We start from the raw sequence: 26,396 nt of genomic DNA, 5'->3' as shown, positions 1-26,396 counted from the left end.
ATAAAACCACATTTAGTAGATACAGCATTATGGAACACAGCCAGTGAGGAAAATAAAGATAACTATTTTCCAATGGCAAGTGTTCTATTTTCCAAATAGTCTTTCAATGTGTTAAGTGTTAAGAAAACTTTTAGATTAGACTTGTGAAGATATTTTTATTTGCATAATAAATATGCCACTGCTCAAAGTCTCTCCACAGCCTATAAACAGAAATCTAAGTTTTCAAGATACTGAACTACTCTATTCATTGCTCATGTTGGTGTGTAAATGTGAAATCACTCTATCTGTAAGAGTTACAGCACAGTGCATGGACATTGTCACGGTTTAGCAAGGAGCAGCTTTTGCTTGGTAACAGGGGGAGTGGGTTGCAGTGAAGACCTGGCAAAGAGTGTTTGGCTCCCCTGGCTCCTGGGTTCACACCCACCTCCAGCCCGGCTGGGCCAATCTGGCACCTCTGCCATCACTATTTAGGGACAGGAATTTGAAGTGCTGGCAGGAGGTGTGAGACTGATACAAGATGGAGGCGACCACGCAGACCCCACAGCCAGAGAAGGAGGAAGGAAGGAGAAGCACCAGACCAGAGACCCCTCTGCAAGCCGTGGTGAGAATGCAGCTGTGCCCCTGCAAGCCATGCAGGGCCATGGCAGGACTGAGAGCCACCAGCAGCTCCGTGTGAGTGAGCCCGGACGGGCGAGGGACTGTGTGGGGAGACGGCCATGGCACAGGCCGTGCTGGAGCCTGCGGGCCCAGAGCAGCCCCACACGAGAGGCAGAGAGGAGCTGCAGCCTTTGGGATCAATGCGCGTGGGAGCAGCCCGGGCAGGGCTGTGTGTGTGTGAGGGACCCCATGGACTTGCAGGGAGGGCTGGTGCTGAGCCCACCTGTCCTGAGGAGGGACAAATGGCAGAAGCTATTGGGAACAGATTGACTGAAACCCCCACTATCAGCCCCCCCTAGCTGTTCAGGGGAGGAGGGGGTAAAAACACGGGGATCAGGGCTCTGAGCTGAGGAAGAGGGGAGGTGTGGGGAGAAGGTGTTCTTAAAGGGTTGGTTGGACCCTTCATCATTGTACTACTCCCGTGTTGTTTTGTGTTGGTTATGTTTTGGGGTTTTAAGGTTATGTTTTTGTTGGTATTGCATTAAATTATTTTCTGTTTCCTTCCCTAAGCCCAGTAGCCTGGGCTGTTTTGTCCTGAACCTTAAGAGGCAATTAAGCTCTCCCTGCCCTTTGGCAATTCTCAGGTCCTTGGTACTTGAGGTTAATCCTGGTCTTTTGTCCCCTGACAGGCCTAAACCAGGACAGACATACAAACCCTTCCATTTATAATTGCTCATCTGGAATACAAAGGAAAAACTTCAAGAATCATTGCTAGATTATGTTGATTGCTATGAAGAGACAAAACTCACAATCCTGTACCAGAGAAAGAAATTTTAGTTCTTTTGACACTGGGAAATCAAAATCAAAACTAAGAAATTATTTGTACTGTAACTTTTCCCCTATTTTAATTTGCAGCCACCAGAAGAAAAATGCAAAAGGATTGCTTTTTGTTTTTAAGAGCAGACAGCAAGGATGAAAATATTTAGCAAATACAACAAACATGCAAAAAGAAACATTTATACTTTGATACCAACAACATGAGCCTTTACATTACCTTTCTGCCTGGCCTTGGCTATCACTTCGATGTGTTTCATTGCTGCTTTGAGCATTTTCTTTGTTACAACAGTCGGAATATCCACCTAAATAATAGTTTTAAAATAAAAACAGCACTGTTCACTTTCTTCTTCCCAAAGGCTACTACAGGCAACAACTGTCAAACATATTAATTTGCTTATATATCCCCACAGTAACCATAAAATGAACTCTTACAAAAAACATGTGATGACTGACAGCATGTTCACACTCTGGGCAAAGTATACAACAGCATGTAGAACTAAATGGCATATACAATACTGTTGACACATTTATCACCAACTTGTCCCCACTGTGAATCTTCCATTTCAATAATGACAGTAACCCAGCTTGACTTCCAAGTCACACTATGTGAAGCCTAATCTACATGAAGATTTGACCACCAACAAAAGCAAGTTAACTATGCTGTACATCTCCTACTTGTTTACTTTCATCCTCAGCCATTACACCCACAAGGACAAGTAAAGCAAAACCCCTCCTCTCTATGTATATGTAGAAAAAAAGATGCAGCTCAGGTGATGTCAGAACCAAAGGAAAACTTGAGTTACTGAATCAAGATGACCATTAGTGCCAATCACAGACTGTATTACAGTTCTGCTAATGATTTTCCTTGATGACTAGGAAAATGAAAGAATTATAAAGCAATCCAGGCACAAATGGACCTCCAGATGTCTTAGTCCAAAGTGCTGCTTAGAGCAGCTCAGGTTAGGGTACTCAGAGCTGAATCCACTCCAGTGTTGAACACCTCCTGAGATAATGAAGACAGTCATGGCCTAACAGGTCAAATGCTCCAGTCCCAACCATCTTGGTGGCCTCCTTGACTGAATTTGTTCAACTCTAACAATGTATCTTCTGTAACAGAGTCCCAAAGAGTACCCTAGATGGCAGCTAAAGGGCACCAAATAAAGGCAGACGGTTACTTTCCTTGATCAATTTGCTCTGTTCCTGTTAACACAGCCCAGGATGCTGTTGGCCTTCTTTGTCAACAGTACACACTTCTGGCTCTTATCCAGCTTACTGTCTACCATGGGGCTAGGTCCTTTGCAGCAGAGGTCCTTTCCACAGCCAGTCAGTCCCCAGCATTTACATTTTCAAGGGACTCTATCAGCTGCAGCAGCTTCCACAGAAACTTAGCTAGAAACTAATTTACACTTTGTGTGCCCTTTATTTTAAGCAGGAGTGAAAAGACATCTCCAAGAAGTAGAAAGATACAGTTGCAAAATGTAAGACTTCTGAACAAGTTTCTTTCCTAATGGAGTTTGTCTCTCCTCAACAGTAAATCAAATAAAGACCTTAAGTAATGAAACAGAAGCATAAAAGTGCTTCTTGCCAGACAAGAAGAAATAGTATAACTGCAAAGGCCACCAGAGCCACAAAAAAGTTGAGGTTTTATTAATCAGTACAAGGTGAATAGCATCTCTATTCTTGAATGCTTCCCTGGAACATTTGTGGTGCACAGCTATGACCTGGCCAGGCCAGGCAAGCCAGTACAATTGACTGTCTAAAAATAACTAACTAAATTGAAGTCACCTCCTGTTTACAAGTCAAAAAGTAGGAGCTTCTGCTCCTCAGTGGAAAACACCATCTTTTGGGACTCACCTTTCCACAGTAACCTCAATAAATCAAGAGTTCTATATGCAACACAGGGATAAGGGAGTGTTCATTGCTGCAGAGGTAAGCCAAAGGGCAATTAAGCAAATTGTTATCAACACCTTCCCTTCAAAACCCGTAACCAACCTACAAATTTTCCAACAAGAAAAACTGAGAGGAGAAGTATTTTGGTGAACACTTGAGAGCTGAGTGACCAGAAGTGTTTGCTGCTTTTGTTCAACAACCACGCCTCAAAATAATCCATCAAGGCAGCCTTAAACAGAGAACAAAGGCATTCTTTTTGTTGAAGCAGTTTGCAATTTTAAGTCTTAATTCAAAAGTAGAAGATTCTTTGGCAGAAAAAAAGCATAAAACTTAGGAAAAAAAAACCACAGTCTGATTTTTCTTACACACAAAGTAGTTTCTGAATTCAAAAATTCTACTTCTATTAGCTGTCTCTATAACTGTTGCCTTCAAGCATTTAATAATCAATACAAAGTGAAGTACAGATGTTTGGCAAAGGTACAAGACTGTTTTATTTTGCAATCAGTGATCAGATGAGGTCATAAAGGACACTGTATCAGAGCTGAAAGGCTATAAATGATTCTGTCATAACCCTTTCGAGCTAAGTACTTAAGCTTTAACCTAGAATTTCCCAAAATGACTAAAAGTTGATATTTTATTTGCAACTTGTGTATCAGCCCTGATTTCTGTGCACATCATCTCAAGTAGTACCTATTAATGGAATCTGAATCTGTATGTGAGTGGGAGCACACCCAGAAACACTTGTCCAGCAGAAAAAGCATGAGCTGAAAAATACAGCATAGCACCATGCTCCCCTGCATGGCTGAAGGTGCCAAGCTGCACGTTTGTTCCAAAACACAAAGTTATTGTGAGTTTCTTTTCGCTTGAGATACCTGTAACACTTGACACAGGGAGACGAAATCAAACACATTATTCTGTAGGATGGCTAGAAATAAGTCTTAATATTTGTAAAAAGAAATGCATTTCTGTGATGACCTTTATTTTGTAGTTGCCTTAACGTGTTTTTTGTTACACACATTGTCTACCCAGATACATAGAAGATATTGCATTTACTTCATTACTGTCAGAGGCAGACACAGTAAATTAACACTCTAAAGATGCTATAGATGATCTAACATGATAAATACCTTACTACATGATCAATGATTAATAGATAAGACAGAATTTTCTCAATCAACAATGGTTCTATGAACAATGCAACAAACACCTGCACGTATTGCAACTCCAAACAAACGTTAAGGCCTTCCCCTAGATTGTCACTTTGAAAGATCTACCCCACTGCCACACTTCTATATAATGTCAGTGCTAAATGGACATTTCCTAATCTTCCCGCAAGTTGACTTTAAAAAGCAACAGGCTTGAGTTAGAGTAAACAAGAAAGTCATCTGGATTTGATATATATCAAGGAGGACAGAATCAGGCTGTTAATCAGTCATGACAGAGTACATATACAACTTGTAGCTCAGGAAATATTGCTGTTACTAAGGAGGGGAAAAGACAAATGCATTTCTCGTAGTTGATCCAACAGAGCGGCCAGCTCTTTATAAATCTGGAAACTGAGTTAGCAACTCTTCCTGCACAGAGCAGCCAGAAAGTTACAAGCAGCTCCTGCAAAGTACTTTACTAAAAAAGAGTGTATGTGCTAATATAATAACCACACTGAATAAAAACTTTGCTTTGTTAGTCTTCAGAATGTTTCTTAAGAATAACATTAATACATGAACTCTACCTGTTTTAATTCTTACACTAAGCTGTTCATCTAAGGAGAGTCTATTCTTCAGAGACAATATAAAAACCTTGTCTGCATTTAAAGAAGTCAAGCAAGCAGAAGCTATGAGACAGGCATACTGATAACCATTTTCTAATAGTTCTTTTTCAATAACTCTCAAAATTTTCTCCCCTTGGATTTAGTCATTAAAAAAAAGTCATCCCAAGGTTTTAATAATGCTTTGTACTAGTGTAAAACAAATACACCCATTTGCAAGAATCATAGAATGGTTTGGGTTGCAAGAGATCTTCAAAGATCACCTGGTCCAACTCCTTGCTGTGGGCAGGGATATCTTTCTCTAATCAGGCTGCTCAAAGCCATCTCCAACCTGATGTCAAACACTTTCAACGATGAACCTTCAAAGACAGTTTAGAACCAAGATAAGGTTCTAAGGGAGGGAATAGGATAAGTTCCAGAAGAAGGGAACAGATAATGCAAAGAAGAAACTTAGATGAAAACTGCCTATGCTCTCTGCAAGACTGACTTTGGAAACACCATTTAATTAAAAAAATACAATTTTTTATTTTGTATAAAATAAAACAGGCTGTCCAGGGAGGGTGTGGAGGCTCCTTCCTTGAAGGTCTTCAAGACCCGCCTGGACATGTTCCTATGCGACCTGATCTAGGTGACCCTGCTTCTGCAGGGGGGCTGGACCAGATGATCTCTAAAGGTCCCTTCCAACCCCTACCATTCTATGATGCTATGAAAATTAGAGAACTTGCTAGAGATGGATATCAGTCATTTCTGATGGAAAGCCATCTTATTAATGTTTACAAATATCTAAAGGGTGGGTATCAGAAGGTTGGGACATCCCTTTTTTCTATTATATCTAGCAACAGGACAAGGGGTAAATGGGAAGAAGCTGGAACATAAAAAGTTCCATTTAAATATAAGAAAAAACTATGTTACTGTGAGGTGAGGGAGCCCTGGCACAGGCTGCCCAGAGGGGTTGTGGAAGCTCCTTCCTTGGAGGTCTTCAAGACCCGCCTGAACATGTTCCTATGCGACCTGATCTAGGTGACCCTGCTTCTGCAGGGGGGTTGGACCAGGTGATCTCTAAAGGTCCCTTCCAATCCTACCATTCTATGATTCTACAGTTCTATGGTTCCGTGAAAGCCAGTGTTAACACTTCTAAGTCACCTTACCTTGTGAATTCTCCGCACTAACACAGATGCAAAAAACCGCAGCGTGCCTCTCAGCTCATCCACTGAGGATTCATCATCAGTAATATTTCTGCAGTGTGGTAAAGCATATCATGTAAGAAAAACAGAGTAAAACACATTTCTATTAATCCAGCCACATGCCATACAGCATTACTAAATCTGGAATAGGAACATTCAACAGTGACACTTCAACTGGCATTAAGTGAAATGAAAAGTACCAAGTGTGGGCGAAGAGTAAAGAGACATCTACTCAAGTAATATATACAGCACTCCCACTATGATTGTGCACATAACAATGGCTTCAGAAATATGTTGGTAAATTGCAATTCTATACCAATTCTTCCTCTAATATACTGCCTATATGATTCTGACCAAGTAAAATCTAACTTAGTTGCTACAGGTGAATGTTCCCTAGCTCAGTTGCATGAAGTAAAACTCACGTGAAAGCCTTTGGTGTAAGAGTACTGCAAGCACATGTCCCAGTTAAGCTAGTATGCAACATGGAAAATCCAGTTTTGCCTACAAGACTTTATATACCCCAACATTTCAAATCATTTCCTTCTGGTTTAGCACAAATCTGGCTTTATTAACCTCTTTAAATCTGATTATAACATTGGTAGTTTCTCATGTAGCTTTTAATGGATTAGGTACATCCCTTGTATTTCAGCTCAGCTCCTTCCAGTAGAAAACTTTCACTGGTATTTTTTCAACATGTTTTAATACTTAGATGTCATTTAATACAACAATATTATCTCTTTAAAAATATAAAATGGTGCCTATTCCTGGTGTAAGCAGAGATTGCTATTTCCTAGAAAAGAAAGCATAGCACAGGAAACTGACAAGTGCCAGAACTTCTTTTCTAAATAGCTGATCTATTTCTGATGTAGCATGAAATGTGAAGCTACCAAATTGAAAGAAAACAAAACAAGAATCTCTCTCTATAGCTACTTGGAACAGAATTGAAACAATTTAACATAGTTTCTGCCAGGAAACAAACACAGAAGAATCTCAACATATCCCCAAATCACTATGTCAAAATACCATCTAAACTATTCATCTGGCTTGGCAGTTTCCACCTGCTGCAATAAAGTATGTTCAGTGAAAAATCATGGTAAAAATGCTTAGAAGTTGATTTAGGAAGAAAAATACCTAAATTAATGTCTTTTTTAGGAAATGGAATGAAAATGGGAAATGTACTAAGCCATAGATGTAGAAACTGATAACTAAATTAAGTAGAAAAAAAGAGATTGTGATTAAAAAAATGCAAACAGAAAGAATAAAAATCTGCCAGCATTTAAGCAGGTAGAGTATATGTATGTATATATTTATACATTAGAGTATGCCTAAAGATACTTGAAAATGGCATTATGGTAGCTGAGTAATCATGCAAAGGAAGTTATATCTTGCTTTAGCCAAAGACCACATGTAAAAGCCATCATGGTTTTGGTAATGAATGAGTTTGCACACAAAGGAAAAGGAAATATTATTTGCATTAAAAAAAAACACCCAAAACACTACAAACAACAACAATTTGAAAAATAAAAGTTTCATGCCCATAACATCATTTTACACTATTCAGCATCTGATTTTCCTGGGTCATATAGCATTCAAAATCTGTTGAACTAGTAGGTACAGATACTGGTGATCTAACGGTCAAAGTATGCAACTAACTGCATGAAAAAGCACCTCAAAGAAAGCAGTCTGGCATAAGGAATACAATCATCCTCCAGCAGCTAATCATATGCAGATAAGAATGCTGTAGGGAAGGTTTGGTTTGTTTTAAAATCAGCAGCTGACATTTTGGAAACAATATGGTTAGCAAATGCCCACACTGTCAAATCAAGCCAAGGGATTAGCAAACAAATTCTATGATTGTATTACCAGTATTTGACAGGCAACAAGATACATAAAGTAATTTGGACAAAGAAGTTGTTATTTTACTGACACTTGGATAACCAGTATCTTGGCTACTTCGACTTGGACATGACTTTATGCCATGTACTTTCACAATGCACCACAGGTCTGCAGAGATATTCTTTTAATCACCAGAAGGCTGAAGACTGGTGAAAAAAAACATCAAGACTTGTAAAATCTCGAGTCTCCAGTGACACGGTGGAAGATGCAGATAACCTGCTTGGAAACAGTTTCAAAATCAGCTGCATTTCCCCAGAATTTGAGGAAAAACTTAAAAACACAACTGTCAGTGTAACAGATCTGCTAAAAGAATAAGGCTGGGTCTCTTAATTGTAAACAGTTACTGAGTCCAACATCTCAAAAGAGATACACCCAACTGCTATTGCATGCATAGCCTTATGGGATCTACTGATAAATGAAAAACCATGTACAAATACCAAAGTAGGCGGCTTTTCTTCTCTGTGTGTCACTCTTACAAAATTTGGCCAACTCCAATAAAAAATATGAAGAAAATAAATTGCAAGCTGATAAAATGGTAGAGCTGTTGTTTGTAACTCAACAAAAATCCCAGGTTTTTTTTGCCACTACTTGCACCTAAAATAGAAGCAGATCCATATGTGAAAATGCAGGTTTTAGTCATTACTGTCTTCATAGTAATGTATTACAGAAATGTGTTAATTACTGCATTCTAATCTAATCTGAGAGAACTGGAGTTGCAGTGGCATCAATGACCAGAAAAAAATTAGTAAGCAGAGTTACTCACTCAAAGTTTTAACTCTTCTATGTAAAGCAAGGTTGGTATAAGCAAGATATTACAGTGTTCTATTGTTTGGCATAAGCAAACAGACTCAGACCACTGTTTTGAAGTTCTACAAACCTGGATTACTAGGTATGCTTTATTCTCAACATATAGTTGAAAAAAAATCTTAACACAAATATTTAAAGGTAACCAACATAAACACTTTGAAGAATATCAAACAAAAAAGGTAGGTATAACTACCTATTTCAGTAGAGTTCACTGGATTTTAAGTACAAATTTTTATTCCCCTAAACTGATACAAAACTAAGCAAAATCTCAACCTGCTAATAATACATTACTAATTCTTACACAATTTATTAATGAAACAAACATAAATCACAGCTTTCCCCTGCTCATAGCACTTTATTTAATAGAATCATAGAATGGTAGGGTTGGAAGGGACCTCTAGAGATCATCTAGTCCAACCCCCCTGCAGAAGCAGGGTCACCTAGATCAGGTCACACAGGAACATGTTCAGGTGGGTCTTGAAGACCTCCAAGGAAGGAGCCTCCACAACCCCTCTGGGCAGCCTGTGCCAGGGCTCCCTCACCTCAACAGTGAAATAGTTTTTTCTTATATTTAAGTGGAACTTTTTGTGTTCCAGCTTCATCCCATTACCCCTTGTCCTGTTGCTAGCTACTATAGAAAAAAGGGATGTCCCAACCTCCTAACACCCACCATTTAGATATTTATAAATGTTAATAAGATCTCCCCTCAGTCTCCTCTTCTCCAGACTAAACAGCCCCAGTTCCCGCAGCCTTTCCTCGTATGAAAGATGTTCCAGTCCCCTGATCATCTTGGTGGCCCTGTGCTGGCCTCTCTCCAGCAGTTCCCTGTCCCTCTTGAGCTGAGGAGCCCAGAACTGGACACAGGACTCCAGATGAGGCCTCACCAGGGCAGAGGAGAGAGGGAGAAGAACCTTGCTTGACCTGCTGCCCACACTCTTCTTGCTGCATCCCAGGATGTCATTGGCCTTCTTGGCCATTTCCTGAGTAATAAATCTATAATTGTATGTTGCAACATCCATTTCTGGTGTTACATTTCCTGGGCTTCTGAGTGAGGTAAGTCATGTTACTTCTCTAGTGTGCAAGGTGCTACAATACAGCATCAGCTGACAGGGCACAAAAAAACCCCCCAAGATAAAGAGTTACCTCATACACAAATTCCATTCACTTGAGAGGCATCTAGCATAAGGAATTATTACCAGACTTTTCCTCAAGGGAAGCCAACAAGTTGTTTTGCCAACCTAGTCTGGCAAGTCTGAATTGCCTGCTGGTGGTTACCCATGCTGCTAAATAAGGACAGTCTGGATTCAAAGGCTTCTGATTTGGGTCTGAGAAAAATTCTCCAGTCAGTGAGGTTTGTTAGCTCAGAAAAGAAACACTTAATGACTGCAAGAGTCCCTTCTCCATGGTGAGTTGAGCTGTAGGTACATCTGTGTAGGAAAAGTCCCAACTAAAGGCTGCACAAACCGAGTTCAGGACTCCCTGCACAACTGTTGCTGGAAATACAGGAAAGCAGAGAAACACCTGAATGCCTAGAGGGAATGACACTGGATCTATTAAGCTGAAACCAGAAAGCCCTTCAAAACTAAATTGTTTCCTGTAGAATCACATGTGCTATAGCTCACTGAACTCCCAGTACTACAGGTTCACAAAAAGCTTCTTAGGTCTGATCAACGTGGTGTGAATTTACAGACCTAGTTCAAAATAGATGAGTGCAGTCACATCAAACTAAAGATAGGGCAGGGACACCTGTGCAGCTCACCAGAGGGTAAGATGTAGTAGAATCTGGTCTGGCTGGCTCCAGACCAAGTATATTTTGCACTGCACTTCCAACCATGCATATTACTAACCCCGTCACATGATATATTCTACACTTCCATTGTCTTGGGTGTCAAGAGAGGTAATTAAAACGTGGAATCCAAGTTTCCTTGTCAGTTCAAACCAAAGACATTGAAGACACCCGCCAAAAAAATGCCACTGAATCTCAAACTCTGAAATACAGAAGATGTTTCCCTTACAATTGTTACTTTATCAAATGGCTCAATTGAATATGCTTTAGTTTTCTGTATTTGAAAGTTAGTTAAAAACCTTGAGTTTTCCAACTCAAGCCATTCACAATTCGTGGTGCTAAAGCTCCCCCTGCTGTTCGCATAAGCAGTTGAACGTCATACTTGAATGTATTTATCACATGCAGATAGTTGTGTGACATGCAGGTATGTCACAGTTAAAACCCAACCAGGCAAAGAAGCGTGCCCAGAAAATTTTAGATCCCAGCGACAAAAGAAAACCGACTAGCTAAAAAAAAGAAATTTATACCTCTTTTTCTAGCATAGAACTGAATATTTCCACCCAATGAAAAGTAAAATTCAGAATAAAGGCAAAATGTTATTCTAACACATTAATGCCAGTGTGACATTAAACATGAATTAAAAACATTTTTAATACCTCCTCACAAAGTACTCTTAACTAATAATTAATACATAAAGTACAAGGCAAAAAAGTACCTCCAAAAAAGCCATATTCTCTTTTGTTTGTACACTATTCTATATTTACACAGTAGTACTCTGTTCAGCTCAGCATAAATAGTCAGTGTTAAAACACCAAATCACCAGATGTTCTGCAAGAAGCTGTCCACAACATGTACTCAAAATAGCTTTTCTAGATTAAAGTAAAATCTTTTGTTTTAAGAAATTGTGAAGTGATTTTAAAAACAAGCAATATGAAAGATCAGTACACTTCTAGTTTGGAAATAAATTTCAGGGAGGGAGTGAGATTTTACACTGGTTTTGACCAAGTCATATGTGTTTCCAACTAAGAGTTCACAGAAAATTAACATATACAAGTGAATACTCTAAAAGTGTGTTTAGGATGAAATACAAACCTCAGAACTACCTCTGTCATGCCTGAATTACTAAGAGATCTGTTCTGCTCTGCTAAGAGATAACAAAATGATGAAACTGTGGCATGCTTTATATTTTACTAAAGAAGTATAAGTGTTTATTTTCAGGTGACTATTTATTGAACAGTTTGACAAATACTTATAATATTCAACAATACTAACTTTTAGGTAAAGCTCATACCTGTACCATGGATAAATAAAGTTTTCCAGCACCAACTCAAGCACCTGTACAGAACAAAGACAACCACGTTACAAAATAAACAGTTTACCATCAATCCTTGTTAGAACAGTTAAAAACACAAACATCTTCCAAAAGGCATAAACCAGAATTCATACATCAGAAAACTTCACCGTACAAATGTGTATGCTGTCATCCTATTACCAGTTCAATCATACTGCATAACCAGTATTCTGGGCAAACAGCACCAAAGTGATGGTTTCATCGGGTATCAACACCAGAAGGCTGCCACTGGTATCATCCACAACGTGAAGCACAACGCTGTGGCTACTCTGTTAGGTGAATACAATGGAAAATGCAATCTTGCCTCAAATAGTCCTTCCCTAATTCTTCAGGTCAGTTCCCGTTCCTTTCTGATGTGAAGTATTCCACAGGAACAGCTACCCATCTTATCCTTAGGCCCATCTCCATCCCTTTTCATCTAAATCTCCACCTTTTCCAGTTGTCCCCACAACTCAAAGTGGGACAGTCAATCCTGTATGCTCACTGCTCAGAAAAGGAAGCAAAAGAAGAATTCCCAAAAGTCAATCCTAGCAAAGCTGTTCTCATGAGGCCCTGGAGAGGCCTCATCTGGAGTCCTGTGTCCAGTTCTGGGCTCCCCAGCTCAAGAGGAACAGAGAACTGCTGGAGAGAGGCCAGTGGAGGACCACCAAGATGATCAGGGGACTGGAACATCTTTCATATGAGGAAAGGCTGCGGGAACTGGGGCTGTTTAGTCTGGAGAAGAGGAGATTGAGGGGAGATCTTATTAACATTTATAATTATCTAAAAGGTGGTGTCAGGAGATTGGGACATCCCTTTTTTCTGTTGTATCCAGTGACAGGACAAGGGGTAATGGGATGAAGCTGGAACACAAAAAGTTCAGTTGAAACATAAGGAGAAACTATGTCAGTGTTGAGGTGAGGGAGCCCTGGCACAGGATGCCCAGGAAGGGTGTGGAGGCTCCTTCCTTGGAGGTTTTCAAGAGGACTCATTCCTGTGTGATCTGATCTAGGTGGACCTGCTTCTGCATGAAAGTTGGACTAGTTGATCTCTAATGGTCCCTTCCAACCCTACCATTCTGTGATTTCTCCACATTCCACACCACAGCTTTCAACACAGCCTGTCTTACAGTCCAGTCACCTCCTGAGGTCCCCACCACAGCACTTCCCTAAGTCCTTGTCTTACATGTATCCTTATGGTCTTCTCCCTCTTGCTCCCAGCCCCTGTATAACGCACCTACATGGATCTCTAGAGGAGAATCTTTTCCATCCTTTCCATCAAACCTGCTCCTCACAGGTCAAGCCTGTGGTTACCTTTTCCATGCAGGAAAACTTGGGTTAATCAGGAAGAGTCAGTGCTATTGCAGCCGTGCCACAGCCACACCCTGTTTCAGCTTGGCTTCCAATGCCATAGAAGAAAGAGACAGAGGAGGTGACAGTACCTGTGCAATGAACACACTGCCAACATCACACACCCAAGGTGTACTGATAGCCTGACTGCAGCTTTCACACCTCTCCTTATACCTACACAAAGTTTCGAGTAACTGTTACTGCTCTTGGGCCATGATTAGCAAAAAGAAAACTCCTGATGTGAAAGGGTAACATCAGACCATGCCACGAAAACAAAAGAATGTGAGGAGGGAGAAGAAAGGACAGTCTTCTTGAGATTTCTCCTCCCTCAATATAATTCCAAGACAGACTCTGCACTACCTTCTCCAGTCACAACTTATCCCTTAATTTAGATGACTGCTCTAGACACCACTTTGTCCCTGGCAGCATAAATGCTGACCAAGTAAGTAAAACAGAATATATGCATTGCTATGTGACACTGCTCTGCCGTATTCTATAGAAGGAAAGGCTTTGCAAAGTCATCACTGTGAAAAGAAAGCTGAATGTACCAGCTCATATACAAGTGTTATTATGAGAAGAGGTATTACTCCTCTTATAAGATTTGCTGCTGCACTCATTCACTGTATTTTCACCTGTAAGAATCAAGAGCTGATATACTACCTTCAGTCCACTACATGCCTCTGCTCCACACATAAAAGCACAATTGGCAAAATGCACACCACAGCCTTTTTAACTCCTCTCAATTCATCAGACTTAAGAAGCTGATGAACACTTAGCTGACGTCTTTGCTAAGAATATTACCTACTCACATTTACTAAACACATGGCAGAGGCAGTTTTGTACGATGTTCCACTGCACCAAGGGGCTTTATAGAAGCTAAAAGAGAACTACAGCATGAAATCCACACTCCAAAACACAAGCACTCAAGGAATAACATGAAACGGACTGCCAGTAACTGCAGTTTTGCCATGAACCCCTATGAGTCTTCCAGACTGTAGCAGTGTGATTCTGCAAGTCAGAAAGAAACCTGCCATATTGTCCACTGCGCTTTCACAAAGCACTACAAAAAAGCAGGGCACGTGTACCTACTCCCATTCTAGCAACATCAACGTTATTCAAGCTCAATTGCTCACACCATACACGTGCCAACAGAGCAGCCAGGCCACCTCCAAGAACTAGGGCTGATGATAAGCAATTTCCTTGTCTGTAAAGTATTATCCTCCTATTTTAAATACAAATGATGAGTCATTTCATTTAAAGCCTACCTATTTTTTGAGCATTTTGCAAAATGACTATTTCCACTATGTGTGAGCAGTTTTGAACTGGAAAGATTACAAATGTCAAATCAAATCCAGCAGGTAGCAATAGAGCAGCAGTTCAAGAAGAAACAAAGAGAAATTATTTGCTAGCATGCTGTCTTGGTTTAGCAAGGAGCAGCTTTTGCTTGGTAACAGGGGGAGTGGGTTGCAGTGAAGACCTGGCAAAGAGTTTGTAGACTCTCCCCTGGCTGCTGGGTTCACACCCACCTCCAGCCCGTCTGGGCCAATCTGGCGCCTCTGCCATCACTATTTAGGGACAGGAATTTGAAGTGCTGGCAGGAGGTGTAAGAGTGATACAAGATGGAGGTGACCACGAGGACCCCACAGTCAGAGAAGGAGGAAGGAAGGAGGAGCACCAGACCAGAGACCCCTCTGCAAGCCGTGGTGAGAATGCAGCTGTACCCCTGCAAGCCATGCAGGGCCATGGCAGGACTGAGAGCCACCAGCAGCTCCGTGTGAGTGAGCCCGGACGGGCGAGGGACTGTGTGGGGAGACGGCCATGGCCCAGGCCGTGCTGGAGCCTGCGGGCCCAGAGCAGTCCCACACGAGAGGCCGAGAGGAGCTGCAGCCTCTGGGATCAATGCGCGTGGGAGCAGCCCGGGCAGGGCTGTGTGTGTGTGAGGGACCCCATGCACTTGCAGGGAGGGCTGGTGTGGAGCCCACCTGTCCTGAGGAGGGACAAATGGCAGAAGCTATTGGGAATAGATTGACTGAAACCCCCACTCCCTCCCCTCCCCCCTCCCAAACCGTTCAGGGAAGGGGGAGGAGGTAAAAACATGGGGATCAGGGCTCTGAGCTCAGGAAGACAGGAGGTGTGGGGAGAAGGTGTTCTTAAAAGGCTGGTTGTGCTCTTCATTGTTGTATTACTCTGTGTTGTTTTATTTTGGTTATGTTTTGGGTTTTGGGGTTATGTTTTAGTTGATGTTGCATTAAATTATTTTCTGTTTCCTTCCCCAGACCGAGTAGCCTGGGCTGTTTTGTCCTGAACCTTAAGCAGCAATTAAGCTCTCCCTGCACTTTGGCAATCCTCAGCCTCCTGATGGGCCTAAACCTGAGACACATGCACTACAACACTGCAAGCAGCCAGTCTTTGCTGCTGAAACAAGCTTTCTGTGGACTGCCACACAACAGGCCTCGGCTGATGGCAGGAGAAACTGTAGACCTGAGTGATGATTGATTCAGTAGAGTCAGAAATACCAGGCCAAATGAAATTGGAAAGCCTTAAAAGATGGTACAAGTGGACAGTGCAGAACAAGTGATTCCCAATAAGAAAGCATGCAGGTCACTGTGCTCATTCAAGAGTTCAGGACTGGCAAAGAGCACAGACAATAACTGATTCCTTGTTGTGCACTTGTCCATTTCTTACTTTTAGAAAAGACAAAAAAGGGATAAAATTCTAGTTCCATAATCAAGTCAAGAACCTGAGAACTTAAAAATTAAGGAAAGGAAATGTGTGAAATCAGACAACACCACTAAGGCATTTCTTCCATCATGCTGATCAAGAGTAGCTGAGCAGCTTCCTGCATTTGCCTTGTATCCACCCCTCACACAGCAAAAACAAGACTGTAGGGAAGTTGAGTTTGTGAATGAATAACTAAACTCTCCTTTATACACTCTGTAGCACCTGAAATTATATACAACATAAAACTGAACAACAGCTACGGCAACCTAATTAAAAAAGAAATAAAATATTGGGGAAATTCATGTAAAGCACAACAGATTAAAAAATAATAAATCATCTTAGGTCACTGCACTGTTTTTGCACAGGAGACAGCCCAAATTATCAAATGCTGATAGATGTATAGTTGAGGTGGTTTAGAGTTCAACTACAATAATAAACAGAAATGAAAGGGGGAGGAAAGTTCAAGCACAGGTTTTTCTTATTGCTCTAGACTACGTACAGCTGCTAGATCACAGAATCATAGACTCAAAGTCATAGAATCATAGAATGGAAGGGGTTGGAAGGGACCTTTAGAGTTGCAAAAGAGCAAAGATTTGCAAAGTGAGACAGAAAAATCCACATTTGCAAGAAAAACTTTGATTTCTTCTGATTTGAGTATTAAATTGTTGTGAAGGCAGTTAAAAACATAAGCTGAAAGACTATACAAGTGATTCAAATGAGAAACATTTGGAAATGAGAACATGGCCAAAATTCTTCAAACTTCAAAGGAAGAACTAGAAAAACAAATCCAGAATAAAAAAAACCAAACACAAATACAGAATTATTTCAGGTATTTGAAGACTCTGCTTCTCAGAAGCAGGCTGCACTCTGCATCCTGGCAAAATCTCATTAATACTCATTCTCACTAAGTTCTCACTGTATCAGCTTCCCTCTAATGTATGACTAAAAGAAAATAAGAGCAGTCTCTCCTTCCAACCTGAAGCAGGCTATCCAATTCCAGGCATGCATTACATGCTGCATCTCCAGAGCAGATGGTCAAGAGGTCAAGAGGAATAGGCACCCTTTTAACCAGTACATGAGAGTTGCAATGGGGAAAAATGCAACCACATAGTATCCTCCACAAGCGACAGCGGTGGCTCAAACTGACTGTCTCAGCCCATCAAAGATGATTACTCTGGCTCACAGAACTGCGGTCTGGCACTTCCTTCTGTTTAAGTACCCAAAGAAAAGAAAGGAATGAGAAACACAGAACAGATGTACACAGTACAAAAGCCACATTTACATTGCTAAATAAAGTAAGTCCAGGGACATGTCATGGAAGCAAAAAAAAAAAACCAGTGAAGAGAAGCCCATACCACTTGATAAAATCAGAATACAGCAACAGCAATCAAATACAAAATGCCAACCTGTAGCACCACATTTTAAAGACCAGTCTTAGAAGATAATGACAGAGTCCTGGCACAGGCTGCCCAGGGAGGGTGTGGAGTCTTCTCTGTAGGTTTTCAAACCCACCTGGACACGTTCCTGTGTGACTTGATCTAGGTGAACCTGCTTTAACAGGGGGGTTGGTGTGGATGATCTCTAAAGGTCCCTTCCAACACCTACTATTCTACGATTCTATTTGTATCTCTTTTGAATAACATACCACAAAAAACTTTTTTACCATTAAGTTCCCATTTTAAGCTACACAGGAAAATTTCCAGTTCTTCAGCATTTACCACATCCTTTGGTCAACTGCCACTGCTACCCAAAATCCTAAAAATATCACATGCATAGAGAAGCATTTACACTGCTACTAAAACCAAGAGGGTTAAAAAAATAAGCCTACTAAAATAATATTCAGTGATATTGTTATTTGAATACACTTGAGCCCAAAGTTATAAACAAATTACTAGATTAAGTAATTTTAAATCAATAACTGTTTGCTGCTTCTGAAATTGCAGAGGCAGTCACTATATTAAACAAAAAGGAAGTCAACAAGTTCTTATCTGAAGGGTTTTTTTAAACATTCAACTGTCCATCTCTCCTTTTCCTTAATGTTTTCATTCTTTTGCTGCTCTTGCTAGGGGCCATGCCTGGGAACACCATCAGGCACAGCTGAAGAGGAACAGGAAAGTGCTGGAGAGAGTCCAGTGCAGGGCCACCAAGATGATCAAGGGAATGGAACATCTTTCATACGAGGAAACGCTGTGGGAACTGGGGCTGTTTAGTCTGGAGAAGAGGAGACTGAGGGGGGATCCTATTAACATTTATAAATATCTAAATTGTGGGTGTCAGGAGGTTGGGACATCCCTTTTTTCTATGGTACACAGTAACAGGACAAGGGGTGATGGAATGAGGCTGGAACACGAAAAGTTCCATTTAAACATAAGAAAAAACTATTTCACTGTTCAGGTGAGGGAGCCCTGGCACAGGCTGCCCAGGGAGGGTGTGGAGTCTCCTTCCTTGGAGGTCTTCAAGACCCACCTGGACATGTTCCTTTGTTACCTGATGTAGGTGAACCTGCTTCTGCAGGGGGGTTGGACTAGATGATCTCTAAAGGTCCCTTCCAACCCCTACCATTCTATGTTTCTATGAGTCTATGAATTAAATTGTTAGCTTATATCACAAACATATACAGCCTTGACTTCACATATCACGTTGTTAAATACAAGAACTGACACGCAGGAATCTTCTCACTTGACACATCAGTGTCCATCCTCCTAACACACAACTCCAAAATTGGAATTCTAAATATGTGGAGATTAAACTACCTATGTGCTCGTGTATATTCCTGGCTTTAGAACAGAATAAAAGACAATTTATTTGGCTGCTACTGTATTTCATCAATTACAAATCAAGGGAGAGAAAAACAAACCATGTAAACACATGTAAAAATTGTTCTGCAGATAGCTCTTTTTAAAGAAAAAAAGATCAAAATAAAATTCCTGATTGACAATCTTACTAGAAAACAGGTCTTCTTTAAGTAATTATTTACAATTTCTTTACTAACTTACTGTTTCAGACAGATTTTGTTCCAGCTTCATCTGATGATTTTAAAGAGCTACCACCACATCATCATTTTCATTGCAGAAATCCTGTAGCTGCTGCAAATTGTCTTACCTTCACTTCAATGAACTAAGCTGACTAAAATCTTTTACTTTTTAGGAATCAGACAAGTTCAAACATGCTGCCCAGATGGGTTGTGTAGCCTCCTTCTCTGGAGGCATTCAAACCTACCTGGATGAGTTCCTGTGTGACCTACTCTAGGTGGTCCTGCCCTGGCAGAGCGGTTGGACTGGATGATCTTTCAAGGTCTCTTCCAACCCTTAAGATTCTGTGATTCTGTTCATTATAACTGTTCTTTCCTATATACTGCCCAATTTACACAGATGTTCCTTCCATGTTTTAGGCACACTACTACAGGATCAGTCACATCTTTGTTAACATGTAGGCCACCTCACCTCTGCTCCTGGCACATATTCTTATGACTTGACTTTTACAGCAAGAAGTTGCCATACACAGAAAGCACATCTGGTCTACCTAGCGAACCAGAAATAATAGGTCTACGAAATATGTAATATAAACTCAATGAATTTCAAGGTATTACAGAAATGAAACAGCAATTACCTCTGAGAGTGAGGCATCAACCTTGGAAGACACTTTCAGATCCAGCCATGGCTGATAATTTTCCAGAAGCAAAGTAGGTCTGCAAGAGAACATGGGAGAATTCATGTAACAATATTTAATTGAAAGTTTCCTACTGCTGTGGGCAAAATATAATAAATACTAAGCTTACCAGTGCCATGCAATTCATTTACCTGTGTCTCTTGCATTTGACCTTGCCACATACAGCACAACTGTGACCGTGGGGAAATAACTCCGGCAATTCTAATTGCTAAGAGAAGATATTTGGACAAGTTTACATTCTTCAAAGTGGTGACTCGAGTCTTAATACATTTGGGAATTTCCTCATAGAGTACACAATTACAGAGAACTAACAGCATAAAGATAAAGCTGTCATCCCAGTGGGAAAACAAGATAACGAGGTATGGTTTGAGAAACAACTGAACCAAACAGCAAAATCCCTTCCAATGAAACAAACTTTGAGACAGATAAACAACCTTTGACACATCCAGCCATCTCCTTGTACATCAGTTGGTCTCATAACAGATTAACTGGTTTCTCCACAAAACTTTCCTTACTCACAGCCTTGAACTACAGTGAGTATAACAGTTTCAGTCCTATGAAATTCTACACTAAGCCATTTAAAATTTCTTAGAAAACAGCAATTTTCTTTGGGAATGGTTTGGGTTTTTTCTTTGAAATGCAGTACCTCCTAAAAAAGTTCAATTACAATCAGCAAAGACAATTTGAGCAGCGGCTTGCCAAAGCAGGAGCATCTTTAGAAAGGAAAAAAATCTCAGTAAGAGTTACACATTTCTCAGCTGTTACTCAAAAGCAAAGAATGAGTGGAGCAGAAAGTAAAGCCCATGACCACGGACAAAGACCAGCTTTACAGCCCTGCTGCGGTCCGATGGGACTGTGCAGAAATGTACGAAGAATCCAAAGCCTTACATCGTCGTGTGTTTGTTACAAAACGTCTGTCGGTCAGCGGACATCAGCGGTATGGATGTATTTCTGAAAGCAGCTAAAGTTACACAAGGATTTGCTACCCAACGTAAACTCTTACCGAATTTAAAGAAAGCACAAGACATATTTACCTTGGGCTTATATTTTATTGTGAAAAGAATATTGGGCAAGAGGGAGTCCGGTCCCAACGAACAGTAGAAGGTGACGACGCCAGCCAGAAATGACCAGAGCATCATTAAAACATGAAGATACCTTACAAACAAAGAGGAAGGAGACGTTACAGCAAGATGAGGTCCCGGAGCGGCACCGAGCCCGTCCCCCCGCCCCGCCCCTGCGCTCCCGGCCGGGCCCGGTTACCGGTTGAGGAGGACGGTGGCGGCGCCCAGCACCAGGAAGAGGCAGCAGAAGAGCGGGTACTGGCGGCAGGTCTGCCGCAGCACCTCGGCGCCCCTCGCCCGCTGCCGCAGCCGCTGCCCGGCCGCCCGCAGCCAGTGCATGGCCGCTGCCGCCGCAGCGCAGCGCAGCGCGCGGGGCCGCCCGGGCAGCCGCGGCTGAGCCGAGCGGGCGGGACGCCACGGGAGGCCGCGCCGCGCCGCTTCCGCTCCCGGCGGCACCTGGCGGCGGCCACGTGACCGCGGCGTCAGCCGGGCGGCGGCGCGGACGCCATGTTGGGGGGGCGGGGGGCGGCCCGACGTAGCGGCGGCGAGAGGTGGGTGAGGTGCCCCAGCCCCGCGGGCTCCGCGGCTGCCGGGCCGGCCACTCTCACCTCTCCCTGGCCCGCAGCACGGGGAATGTGGGCGGGGCGGGAGTTGTGCGGCCCTGGGCCGCTGCGGGCCGGTGGTGGGGCGCACGGAAGGTGGCTCCGCCGCACGCCGGCCCTGCCGCAGCGTCCCGGAGCTGAAGATTGGATACGGCTCTCGCCTCTCTAACGGGAGAGGGACAGCGGACGAACCCCGCGCTGACACTCGGGGCCGAGCTGGGTCTGATCTAGGGTAGCGCCCCGTTCCCGGAGACAGCATCCCAGCAGCCGTCCGGGTGGCATTTCGAGCCCGGCTGTGTAACATACTGTGCTAAGCCCTGTAAATAGATCATCTCTGGTGACAGAGCTTACCTAGTTATAAATACTTAGGTTCTAGACAACAGGGGCTCCCAGCAGCGAGCAGCCAGAAACTGCTACATCTGATTAAATGCTCTATATTTAGATGATGACCGAACTAAGTCATTTAGTGACTGGGACACTAAAAGTGTACATCGATGCCTCTCAAAACTTTGTAATTGCTTTTAAAGGAACAGGGTAGGAAATGTAACACTCCTTAAGTATACAAAGGCTAAGACAGTAAGAATAGACTAATTCTGGAATGTAGTTTACTGCTAGTGAGAACAATTTAAAGCCACTTCCCACAAGTAACTGCTTTCAGGTGCAGCCTAAGTCACAAGCTTTCACACTGCTCGAACCATTTGTGTAGTTAAGCAGCTCAAAGCTGCATCAACGGGACACTACTGCTCATGGGAGGATTATGTCAGTGGGCAAAAGTGCTCAAACAGCGTCTCATGGGAACTCTTAGTGACGGAGGGGCTGCAGAGTGGCAAGTATGAAGACTTGCTCAAGAAGGGCCTGCTCCTGAGTTGTTCTGAGAAGTTGCAGTGGCCTTTTAGATCCATTTGTGTTGGCCCCACGCAGGTGTATGTGGGCAAAGGGAAGGAGAGGGTGTGTGAAATACGTCTGTTCACAAGAGTCACGTTTACAAATCTCCAGCTAAAAACCCTGCAACAATGCCCTTAAGGAAAAGCCAGTATTTGGAAGGAGAGTCAATATCGAGAAATGGAAAGCTGAAAATAGCTCTCCGAATCTGCTCAGATGTTTTGTCATTTTATGCAACACTTCCCTTGACCTCTAGAGCAGGTGAAATGCTGTAGTTTGACTTCAGTATGTTGACCTTTCTCTGAGAGCCTGGCAAAAGCCCAGGGCCAGCTTGAATTTCTTTAAGAGCATCTGCACAATATTACTCCATGTCAGCCCACATGTTTTCTATTAAAGACCAAACAAATAAGGTGCATGCACACAGCAAGTCTCCGTCCAGTCTCTTCAGAGGAAACTTTTCCTCAGAAGATGCATATTTTATTTGCTACCTGCCTAACTTTATCCTCAGCTTTACTGCTTGTGGTTTTTAGTCACTTTATTTTGCCATGTTGAAAATAAGGAATGGCTTTTTAAAATCTGTCATTCTTAAAACATTTCATGAAGATGTCCCAGCATCACATACCTGTAACACAGGCAGAGACTTGCACAGCAAACCAGCAGGAACAAAGTCAGGCCTCTGCTTCCGTTTGGGTGAAGTTTCTTTAATGTGTAGCTTTGTTGTTCAAGGTGACGTTTATTTAGTTTAAAATTGCCATGTTCACATTTAGCACTAAGTGGCCCTTACCTGAGAAACTGATTTCCTCCAACTCACAGACTTCACATCTGCTGGGGAGACACTACAACAACCTGCTTTATCCCATGCTGCTCTGCTGGAGCCTGCAGCATTAGCATTGCCCATCACCCTCTGTACCTCTCGCCCTTGTGACTACTCAGGATTGTTCTGCTACACTGAAAGACAAAGCATGGGAGAACACAACTGAAATGTTCACCACCACCAAGCTTTTCAAAATTCTGTTGATTTCATGTGAGAAGTCAAAACTTGACCCATTCCCTAGCAATAGCAAGTCTTTCCACACAGGAGTTCTCAGGAAGATTCTCCGGTTAAATGGAGAACTGAAGGGGAGATTGATCTCCGAAGCAATGTGGCCAGGACTGGGTTATTCAGGAAAGCCAGATGTCATTTGAGTATTTACAATGTAAAAGGATCTTTCTAAAATCAGACAAGTCTTATGGAGAACCTGATACCAGACCCCATATTTTTTCTTCAATAGAAGATTGCATATTTGAGCATTCAAAAATATATTAGTGTAGATTTTCAACAAAACTTCAAACACAAAGCTACATTTTTTCACTGAATAACACCAGTTATAAGGCCGAGATTCTATTTACCAAAGTGCTGCTTTGTTTTTTGAGCTTTAAAATCTCTTGTTTTAGTAAACCAGGCAATGAAGCATAGTAACACTGATTCTCACCAGCTGATTGCATTCAATTTACTCTGCAAGTCTGCTTTTGCTCCTTTTGGGGTATTAGCTATTTATCTTTTTCAAGGACACATTTGTCCAGGCTAGCTTACATAACGTAATCCATCATATTTACCCAACGAGGAACTAATTTTACTTGATAAATTATTTCCCACAAGTCCCTGGTCATTTTATTGGGCCCTCTTCAGAAGTTTAAATAGAAAGCTTCCTAATAACTTTTCACTTCAGCCATTTAGCAGAAAACTTTACAGAATATTAACTTCAAGTATTTAGCAGCTAGCTAAGCTTAAATAAACAAGTAAAACTGAAGTTGGTGACTCAGATCCAAATAAAATTAAGCATTAGTAGGCACTTTAGACCTACTGCAAAACTTAAAGGGCACCCACCAACAGCTACTGGTTTCAGCGTGTGAGATAATTCAGCGTGTATGCAAAAACACTAAGGTGAAAATTAACATCTTGAGGTTGGGGCATCCCTTTTTTGTGTTGTATCCATTGACAGGACAAGGGGTAACGGGAAGAAGCTGGAACACAGAAAGTTCCATTTAAACATAAGGAGAAACTATGTCAGTGTTGAGGTGAGGGAGCCCTGGCACAGGCTGCCCAGGGAGGGTGTGGAGGCTCCTTCTCTGGAGGTCTTCAAAACCTGCCTGGACACGTTCCTGTGTGACCTGACCTAGGTGAACCTGCTTCTGCAGGGGGGTTGGACTAGATAATCTCTGAAGGTCCTTTCCAACCCCTACCGTTCTATGATTCATGTTTCACAGATTTATCCAATCCAGCAATTGGATTTATCCAATTTAGAGATTAAAACAATTTTTCCTGTGGTAAAGTACAGTCCATGGAACATTAAAGGAGAAGGATATAGAGCAGAAAGTTGGAAGGTGGGTGTAAGAAGATGACTACAGACAATAACAAGCAGAAGCCTTCAAAATTAAACCACCACCAAAAAAACACCCCACAACCCAAAAACCCAGCAAATGGAATATGTGTAAAGATGGGCACTAGACCTGTACTGTACATGAGATAATGCTTAAAGAAATGAGTATTAGGTCTGTGGCAATGTTTTGCAAAGGTATGCTCTATGGAAATTTTGGATTAGTTCACCTGAGCAAAAGACAAGCTCTCTGGATATGCACCTTAATAGAGCACTAAGTGAGGCAGCTGAACTGGTCATGTGATCAGGGGGGAAGCTCTGGAAAATGTAATCCAAAAACCTAGGCTGATCTGAGAGGAATGGGGAAAACAAGCAAACAAAAAAGGTAGCTGGATGTTAAGAATTTGTTTGAAGAAGTTTGTGAAAGGAATAAGGAGCTGTAGCAATGCAAATAATTAAACGGTGCCATAATACATACTTTGGAGCTCAGTCTAAATGAAATTTAAACTGTTCACTTACTACAGTGATAAAGGAAACCCTGCCCTGGATACACACTTTGTGAAACTGCTTATGTCAGGTTCTGAAGGGAATTTCCACTGACCAGCTTTGAGGTCAAGGGGAGAAATCTTCCAAGCAGGGAGAGTTTGGGGAGGAACTCAAGCCATGTTCTCTTGTTTCAGCTGTATTAAAAAGTGTCAGCAAAATCCTTGTGAGATGATGTGTTAAATCACTCTGAAGTATGGCAGCACCTATGCCTCAAATATGTGATGAGACCTGGAGAATCTGAATGTGTTTGTAATGATGGCTCATCAGGGGATACACACCTAGGAAAATTCATAAAAGTATAGTGAGGACAGACTGCTTTCCCAGACATTCTTTTACTCCAATTTGCCGTCTTGTAGATATCCTGAGAGAAACTTTTCCCCCTAAGTTTCAAATTGCTTTTTGAATAGATAATGCACCTTAAGACCCACCAAAATCTTGCAGCAAGGAGTTCCACCACTTACGCTTGTGGGAGTGAAGCTACAGCTCTCCAAACATCCATGTGTTTAATTTAGTATTTTCTAAGAGATGGTGAGTAATTGTTCCCTACTCGGCAGAACTGTTGCTTATGTTATTAAAATCCTTTGGCTACCTTGGCAAACTGTGTTTTCTAAAATGTAGAATCTCGCTTCAGTGACTTGTTTTTCCACATGACAGCACTTTTGTACCTTTTATCATCTTTGCCGTTCTCCCTATCCTTTTCCAATTATCCCCTCTATTTTGTAGTGCTGCAGTAGGGACGGGCTGCAACAAGGGGAACAAAACTGTCCAATGAAATACCACTGAAAATAAATGATTTTCATTAGTAGAACTAGTGCTTTCTTAAATTGTTTTCCTTTTTTTTGCACCACCTCAGCATGTTTAGCATTTTAGCCGATGAAGACTTGTGATCCTTTTTTCCTCATGTGGAAGAATTTTTTCCCACCTTAGAAGAAAAAATCCCAACCTAAAGTCTTCACATATTTGGGAGTTTCTCATCACCACATGGAATTTGTCAAAAGGGGGAAAATGTTAATTGTAGCTATAGGTTGCTGTTGGTAGCCAGCTACTATCAGAGAAAGCTTTCCATTGACACCATGATGTCTGCTATATGTGCTGATTGTGATCATGTAAATGTAGC

At 41.8% G+C, this 26,396-nt stretch overlaps 1 protein-coding gene across 3 annotated transcripts in view; it reads right to left on the bottom strand.

The window, feature by feature from the left end:
* SNX14 (sorting nexin 14) overlaps positions 1-21,237 on the bottom strand; it is a 60,117-nt gene extending 38,880 nt beyond the window's left edge. For 2 of the 3 annotated variants that reach the window (XM_061989443.1, XM_061989444.1), the window contains exons 1-7: positions 21,092-21,237; positions 20,866-20,986; positions 19,963-20,039; positions 19,772-19,850; positions 12,054-12,097; positions 6,238-6,325; positions 1,652-1,736 (exon numbers count right to left, since the gene is read on the bottom strand). In XM_061989443.1, the coding sequence (XP_061845427.1) occupies positions 1,652-1,736; positions 6,238-6,325; positions 12,054-12,097; positions 19,772-19,850; positions 19,963-20,039; positions 20,866-20,986; positions 21,092-21,231 (634 nt within the window). In that variant the 5' untranslated portion in view covers positions 21,232-21,237. Of the gene's footprint in view, positions 1-1,651; positions 1,737-6,237; positions 6,326-12,053; positions 12,098-19,771; positions 19,851-19,962; positions 20,040-20,865; positions 20,987-21,091 lie in introns of those variants that run through there. The other variant, XM_061989445.1, reaches the window with a different exon arrangement.
* Between the last annotated feature and the right edge of the window lie 5,159 nt (positions 21,238-26,396).

Source organism: Colius striatus, chromosome 2 (genome assembly GCF_028858725.1).
Source record: "Colius striatus isolate bColStr4 chromosome 2, bColStr4.1.hap1, whole genome shotgun sequence".
Lineage (NCBI taxonomy): Eukaryota > Metazoa > Chordata > Aves > Coliiformes > Coliidae > Colius > Colius striatus.
Note: the sequence above shows the minus strand (reverse complement) of the source record. Positions and strands in the feature narration are given on the sequence as shown.